At 35.6% G+C, this 8,533-nt stretch overlaps 1 protein-coding gene across 1 annotated transcript in view; it reads left to right on the top strand.

The window, feature by feature from the left end:
- Positions 1-8,533, top strand: part of LOC107087744 (RELT-like protein 1) — a 52,362-nt gene that overhangs the window by 25,821 nt on the left and 18,008 nt on the right. The window contains exon 2 of the mRNA XM_015379477.1: positions 7,608-7,811. Within this exon, the coding sequence (XP_015234963.1) occupies positions 7,608-7,811 (204 nt within the window). The remainder of the gene's footprint in view (positions 1-7,607; positions 7,812-8,533) is intronic.

The following is an 8,533-nucleotide window of genomic DNA, read 5'->3' as shown; positions in this document are numbered from 1 at the left end:
TTGACTCCCTCACACTAAGCATGCTTGTAGCGACAGTGGAGAGGAAAAACTCCCTTTTAACAGGAAGAAACCTGCTCTAACACACAGCCAGACGACAAGCTCTAAGCCAGCTCCCATGCCAGAGGATGAAGAGGGAACATCCAACCAGTCAGAGAAACAGGACTACACTGGAAAAACAGGCCGATCTCCAACATCTATAAACAAAGGTGTTGATGGCAGCAGCACAGCTGATATTTCTCTCCCAGATGGCATCACAGCCAAAGAGAAACAGACGAGGCGAAGCTATGAGGAAAAAGCAGAGAGAGTAGAACGTTAGACGTACATCAGTCAAACATTTCCTGCTGTTAATAATGATAAGAAAATATCTTTTATAACTTTTATTGTAACCTGTCATAATTAGCACTTATACTCAACTGCTCTGTTTGGTTTGTCCCCCCACCCACCCGACTAGATATTCTTAGGAGATGGAAATCTTTACCTGTTTAGGTTTATGAATTTCCTGTTATTCATTCAGCAAAATATGCCAAACAAGAATATCTAGACTCTAATCTGATTAGATATCACATTAATGATCTAATAAGAATATAAGCGTATATCTGCTGGGATCAGTCTGATTTATGGACTCCATTTTTTTCCCCTTTTAACACTTAAAGATGCTTTAAAAGCCTCAAAATCAGAAGCTGCAGAGGCAATAATTAGACACCATTTTAGAAATAAAATATGAGCACACATTAGAGTTCTTCTATTAATTCTATTATTTTTAGATGCAACAAACTTCTAATTGGTAATCTATCACTTTCTGTGCCAAAGGTGCCAAAAGTGACATGGATTATGCAAGAAAAATATGATGTGTGGTGAAAGCAGTGTTTAAAGAAATGATCACAATGTCTTATATCTCTTTATGTGCCATTTCTAATTTCAAACACATATAGTTGTGTAGTTGCAGGTGAACCAAAAACAACCACATAGATTCCTAGAACTCCCTGTTAAACTTAAGCCAGCTTTTCTTATTTAATCCCACATAATATGATGTAGAAATATTCTGTGTTTTTTTTGTAGGGAGTAACTATGTTTTGTTTGTTTTTTTTCAATGTTTTTAATCGGGCCACTCTTTGTTGCAGTAACTAGAGCTTTTGCAATTTCCTTAGTGTTAATACACAGGAAACCACATTAGGCCGTAGCTCTTTAATCTCTCTGTGGTTACAGTCCAGGCAAAGGGATTTTAAAATTTTATTTCATTTTCTTTTACTTAGAATGACCCTTTCACTTATTTCTTTTTATTTTATATAAATTGCAATATTTGGGGTAAACTGAATTAAATGCTTAATATGACTATTGTTTGTAGGTTTTAAAAGCAGAATTGACTGAAGAAAAAGTTATAAGCTTCCACTGTACATCTTATCATAAAACATGCCAGGATCATGTTATTGGGATTATTTTCTTTTACAGGGATTTATAAAACCAGAAATCTATGGAGCTAAATTAGTGACAACTTTTACTGACATCGAATGTGAGATTTCGTATTGAACATTTAAAGACTGAAAGACTAAACGCTGATATTTCAAAAATTGAAAATTCAAACACTGAAAATTATTATTATTTTTTTAACAAAGGAGAACATTGTGATGATACTGTCACCTTTAGGTAATCAGAGACGATTTTAGGGTAACTTTGTTTAGATGTGCCATGTGTTCCTGCAGCTACAGTGTCTCTACAAGCTGGCGCTGTTTTTTGGCGTGGGGGTCGGAGCTAAACTGAATGTTCCTTCAGGGTCCTGCCAAATCTTACATCTGTTGTTTGACTCACACAGGAGTTTTTTTTTTTACAGGCTTATAATAATTATTTTCATGTCCATCTTACTGATCCAAGGGGATATATTTACTTTGGGAGGGTATTGTGTTTCTTTTCCTTCAACTTCATGATAAAAATGGTACACAGGCCTCAGTTTAAAGAAAAGAAACATGTATTAACAAATGAAAAAAAACAAAAACCCTATATTATCAATACATGGTGACAGGTTTGAGAGGTAATGCATACATTATCTTAAGAGATGGCTGCCGAATGAACGGCTCGACGAACACATGCTGATGCAAGAACCCCGTTTACTCCCAGCGTTACAGCTAAAAAAGACTAGTAAAGCATCTACCTGCAGTTGGCCTAGTCAAAGTCCAGATCTGAACCAAATTTAAGAGCTTGAGATGTTATGTTAATTTGGCTTCATCCAATATGACTGTAGCCTTTTGGGAAGTTGATGGAGACATTTCCGAAAATGGATCATCACTCCACTAATATAGTTTTACCGTCAGTGTTGAAATAAGTTGGGCTTGATGTTGATTACGCTGCAAAAAATCTGAATCTAGATAAGTCATTTTTTCTTAAAATAAGTGCATTTTTTTCTTGGATTGAGGAGGTAAAGGAGACATTTTGCCAATGGTACAAGAAAATTTACACTTAAAATAAGAAAACACAATTGCATTGTCTTATTTCAAGTGCATATTATCTAATTATCTTATTTTAAGAGTAAAATTACTCATTCCATTGACAAACTATCTCATTTACCTGCTCAAATTAAGGGTGAATACACTTAATTTAAGAAATTTTTACTGATTTCTGGATCGTTTTTGCAGTGTAGGGCTGAAACAATTAATCGGATTAATGAATTAAAATAATTAAGAACTAATTTAGTATTTAATTAATCATTAAGTATAGAGACTCTAAAACATGCCTTTAGCTGACAGAGCGACCCACTTAGAGTAGTAATTTTGCCAAAATAAAAAAATATATATATACATATTTTATTATATGCTTTACCCAAACTGCACCAAGTTTAAGTTTCACCTGGTTAAATTATTTAAAAAATCGTCTTAATCTTCTAATAAAAAAAAAAAAAAATATATATATATAATAATCGACAGATTAATCAATTAGAAAAATAAAGTAGTTGTTAATTGTAGCCCTAATGTAGACGGTCTTTTAAAAAGATAAAATAGAATGGAAGGATCACAATTCTTTCAAGCATTTTTCAAGCTTAAGGTGCCACTAACACTATGTTGATGTTTTATGGATGACGTGCACATCATAAAGCCTTTTCAATGTCTCTGAAAAGAAACTCTCCTTTGAATTATGCACTATTTGTCACGGTGCAACACAATAAAGTGTGTGGTAGTAAGACTACATGGAGGAGTAGTAAATACAGGAACGTGAGTCACACATTACCGAATGCATCATTGTCTTTATATAACCTTAGACCCTGTTTGAATATTTTAGTTTTTTTAAAAATCAAGTAAAAAGTTTTTTGTCTCATTTCTCATGTTTGTTTACGCTAACATTACATGTTTTAGAGGCGAAGGACTGGGAATCATCGATGTTGTATTTGAGGCAGGAGTCAGTGGAAGTGAAGCAGCGAGTCTTTGTACGCACGTTTTTTGTTGTTTTTACAGAGCATACCACCTGCCATTGTAATTTCGCCGTGGGGGCGAAATTATAGTTTTGTTTTTTTTCATTTCTACATGCAGACGGGTTAACTGACAGAGATAATGCAAACCAATCTTTAATGCACCGTTCTCCTTTGCACCAGGCCTCAGGCTGCTACCAGTAGAGACATGGCTCCTAATACCCCAAATCCTTGACAGAAGAATAAAAAAGATATTTTCCTGTGGCCGACAAACCCAAACTGGCAGGATTGAGACGTTTGTTCTCCCACGATCTTTTCTGCTGACTTTAGCTTGAACAAATTCCGGCATGAAAAGGATTTTGGATCTGGGCGACATGTATCAGCATGCTTACACATGAGGGGGGAAAAAAAACTTACATGTATGTCATTCCTCTCTGTAAAAGCTTCATTTGGGCTATAGTGTTGCCTTCCAATCATATGAGTGAAGCTGATGGACTGAATAACCTTCAGGCTGCTTCTGAATGAGCTCCGGGCTGTCATGGTGGACAGCAAGCTTAATTACCTGTAGTTTTGCAACAGCTGGTATCAGCGCGGCTTCATACGGCTAATCGCAGCAGTAGCTCTGTTCTTGACATCTGAGCCAACATGGATTTAGTTAGTAGAGAGACCAGATTAAATGGTTCATCACATATTAAGTAAGGAAATTAAATTATGGCTGATGGAGCCCCTTCCAAGAAGGTGACCCAGCTGGACACATAAATATTGATGTAGTTTGTTTCTATGGAGAGAAAAACAAAACAGAGAAGATAAACTGGATGGCAGAGATGTCCAGATGGAGCTTTTTTATTTTCCAAATAATACTTGTTGTGCAGCTTTGTCTGATACACGTATTGACCCTATAGCATGTCAGCATGAATTTTACATACTTTTATTACTTATTTTGTACAGTATTAACCAATGGGTTACAGAGACTTTAAACAGAAGCAGATGGTTTCTATTGGCGTTCCAACATGGGAGAAGTTAGTTGCTGGCCAATATAATGATATCTGATATTGGACTCATATCTGATATTGATATTGGATTGGGACAGCCTAATTTAATAGCATTAATAACAACAGATGATGATTATCTTCAAATGTCTGCCTTGCAACAGCAATCATCGCTTATCGTTTTATCTAGAAATCAACCAATGCACTTTCCCCCCCCCCTTTTTTTAAGGCTGACAGTCATATTGATGATTTTAATATCAGTTTAATCAATGCCTTAGATGTGGAGGGGTTGAAGCCAATACCTCTTCTTCTGTTTAGATGTAAAATGAAATGAAAAGATAATAACAAATCTTAAAGAAGTCTAATTTCAAACTAAATGAGACTTTTATCTAGGGCTGCAACTGGCGATTATTTTGCAAATCAATTAATCTGTCGATTTTTACTTTTTTCGATTAATCGGATACCAAAAGGTTCCCTAAAGAAGACTTAGCTAAATCAAACCGGGTGAAACTAAAACTTTTCCAAAAAACATTTTAAAAATCTGAAATGCAAATGGTTAAAGGCAACTTTTAGAGTCTCGAAATGCCAGTTAACGCTTTATCGATTACTGAATTAGCTGTCGATTAATTCAATAACTGGTTAATCACGATTAATCCAATTAATTGTTTCAGCCCTACTTTCATTAATATATCAAAGAAAACATTACCGGTGTAGACCTTGATGCATGGCTGCTGATTGCTCTAATGCTCACATGCACATATTTATATACAAACATTAAAATAGGCCAGAACAATCGACCTGCTGCTGTATCGGTCATCTCTAGTTTCATCTGCAGTTATCTCTACAATTTGGTATTTTATAAACTGTATTTTCTTGCTTTTTTTTGCACTCTGTTCAGTAATATAGTCATTTGACCCATTAGCAATGCCAACTTTTTTGAGGGTTAAAAAAAAAAGAAAAGATAAAAACCTTTAAAATGGGTTTATTTTAAATGTGTTTCCATATTTTAATACTTCCTTTGATTATTTTACTGGAATTAGTGTCAATACAAGCTGGTAAAGAAACATTTGATGTATTATTTTCTCAATGAAGTTCTCAGCTTTACCGATCTAAACTTTTTAAACATCAAACCTTATGATCAGATTAGGGACACATGGTGGTGATGTCCCCTCTCTAGCTTTCTTTAAGTATATGATGAGCCTTCTAGAACAGCGTCCCATTCTGTGATCTGGGTTTAATTGCTCTAACCGGTTAGTTGTTGTTTAGAGAATTGCAAGAACATTCTTCGAACTAGAGTTTCCTTAATCGTTTCTTGACATAAGCACACGGACATGTGGTCACAAGGCGGTCAGTAAGCAGACAATGTTCAGTGTGTTTAGTCGGAGGCCGGGACAAAGGAATGGCTCAGCTGCATCAGAGGGCACATGGTTGGAACAGCATATTACCTAAACGTTGAGCCGTGGCGCGTCTTGAAAATGAAAGGACAGAGTCGGAATGTTGGAATAATTGATTGAGCTCTGACTGCCGGCCTTGTCTTTGTTTCTGGCCTTTTTTCTTCTTTACTGCGCTTGCCGTCCACTGGTGTGGACAGGAATGCTGACAAAAGCCCTCTTGTGTGTTGTGATGGTCTGGCTCATGTGACGCTTACACATTAAAGGTTATGGGAATGTTCACCTCTAGCTGACCGCAGATTGCAAACAACACCTTGGTGCTTGAACTGATCAAGACAATTCAAAATAGTCTGCCACGTTTGGACAGGGGTCTTTTTTTTTTTTTTAACACGCTATGAAAAGAAAGCAAACGGTTTAAAGTTTCTTTGTTTGGGCTTCTTTATTAAGATAGAAATATGTTTTATATCAGTGTGCATCTTTTTAAAAAAGTTGAATGTTCTGAACTTGGTCTTCAAAGCATAACAAGATGGTCTAAAGCATAAGTGCTAAAAACAAGTCCTCCAGCCACAATGTGAGTTTATGAGGTGGAGATTCTATAGCAGTTATCTGTTATCTTTATACGGTATTTATTAACCGATTAATAAAAAAGGACTCCAGATCTTAAATATTGGACACTCATCTCTACCATTTAGGTGTGTGTGGTGGGTCAGGTGAGGAAAAACATTTATTTTCAGTATATTTAAAGGTAAAGTGGAGGATTTTCACGAGTTTTTTATAAGACCCTGATCTCCACTTTAAAGAAAAAATGCACTTGCACAACCCTGTACCCGCTCCCGAGCGGGAACACCTATTAAAGGCGTGCACAAGCACATTTCTCCTCATGCATGCTCTGTTTAAAAGTTGCTGTTTGCATCACTCATACAAACTTACTTTCCAAAAGATTTCCAATTTTTCCACTATGTAGCACTCTCCAACGGTAAGCAAAAATGGGGACGAGCGCGTAGGACGGCCGTATGTAAACATCACCAGAATGATTGACATTTAGGAGGACCAATTATTTTGATGATCCACTGGAAAAAGAACATCCTCCTCTGTACCTTTTAAGAACATGTGACAATATGTGTTTGACAGTTATAATAAAACAATATAACCAGTAGATGTTTTTAGAAGTTGATATTTATGTATTTAGGTATTAATTACGATTAAAATAATCGTAATCGTAATAATCGGGCTTTTATTGTATTGTTTATTATGATCGATTTCTAGTCATAACTATTTAGATTTATTGCCTAAAGAATAAAGTAGAATTAGCGAGGATAAAAAAAAAAAAAAAAAAATGGATGAATTATGAGTTTTTTTTTTTTTTCCTTTTTTAATTTTTTTTTTTATGGGGCAATAATGAATTCAAAGAATATTATATAATTGGGTCACTAAGGGATTTTAAGTTATTTAATTCGCAATGTGTTTACATATATGCATATTTGGACAATAGATTACATTTTTTAAAACATTTTTTGGTTTCATATTTTCATTATTTGGCTCTTCAGTCCTAACCGACCTAAAAAAAGGAGAATTTAGTCTGCTTAAATGTCTGACTGTGACGGGGGAACAATCCTCTCATTTATGTAAACATGGTTTTAACTGCATAAACATCCCTGCTTCCTGTGGGCTGGTTTGAAAGCACTGGTTGGTTCTTCTGCTCTGAGCTATTAAGGTTTGGAAACTAAAACAAAAAGCAAAAAAAAACTCTTGTACGATTTATTCTGCATGTTTAGCCTAGATCTCAGCTCCCAGCTCTGGACTGATCTGTACCTGTATCTGTCTCATTCACAGTGAGCCCCACACCTTCTGGGAACGGTGGACACACTCAGTTTTTAGCCTTTGCTTTAGTGCTGGCCTTCTTCCTTCTGGGTCTAGCCGGGGTGGTGATCTGCCACGTCCTGAAAAGGAGGGGCTACCGATGCACCACCGCCCAGGAGGATGATGATGATGATGAGGTGTTCGAAGAAGGAGATGGCGATCCTGAGCTTGGAGGAGGTAAGAGAGGAGTTGTTTATGTTTCTGGTGAAACCAGAAAGAAAAAAAAAAAAAAAGAGCATAATTTAGAGTTTTATGACATTAAACAGATCCTACCTACTGAATGTATGTTTATACATACAGTAGCATTTCGTCTGCAGACTTGGAATGATTACACAAAGGTAGCAAAGCTATTGCCTGAAGGACTATATTTTTCTCCTCCTTTTTTTCCCCCTCCTTCTAGAGTTTAGGTTTCCAATTCAGGGAGTTAATGTATTCCCATAATAAAGGCTGGAAGCTGAACATTTTTTCAATGTTTTTCCAGGCCTGGATAAGAAGGAAAAAGCAAAGATCGAGCATATAAAAACATTTTTGTTTGCCAAACTCTGTTCCATATTCTAATTAGTAGAAATAAATAATTGTTGCATTAGTATAACTGTATAATAATTGTGCCAGGCTTATAAACTCTTACCGATGTGTCTTTCAGATTGATTGGAAATGAAAATGGCTGTTTTGCCTGCTAAAGCTAAAATTATCCAATGCCTTCGTTGCTCTGAATGTGTTCATGGTCGGAGTATAGAATCAAGTTAATGATTAAAGAGACATTTTGTACCTTTTTAGTGAAAAAAAAACTTTAAAATAGCCCTTTAGCAAACAAAGTGTGGTATTAAGATGGATTTTTTTTGGATACTCAGAAGTGACCGGCATATATATATATATATATATATATATATATATATATA

Source organism: Cyprinodon variegatus, unplaced genomic scaffold (assembly GCF_000732505.1).
Source record: "Cyprinodon variegatus isolate N-32 unplaced genomic scaffold, C_variegatus-1.0 Scaffold193, whole genome shotgun sequence".
In the NCBI taxonomy this organism is placed as follows: domain Eukaryota; kingdom Metazoa; phylum Chordata; class Actinopteri; order Cyprinodontiformes; family Cyprinodontidae; genus Cyprinodon; species Cyprinodon variegatus.
The sequence above is the reverse complement of the archived record's forward strand: the minus strand, read 5'-3'. Positions and strand labels throughout refer to the sequence as shown.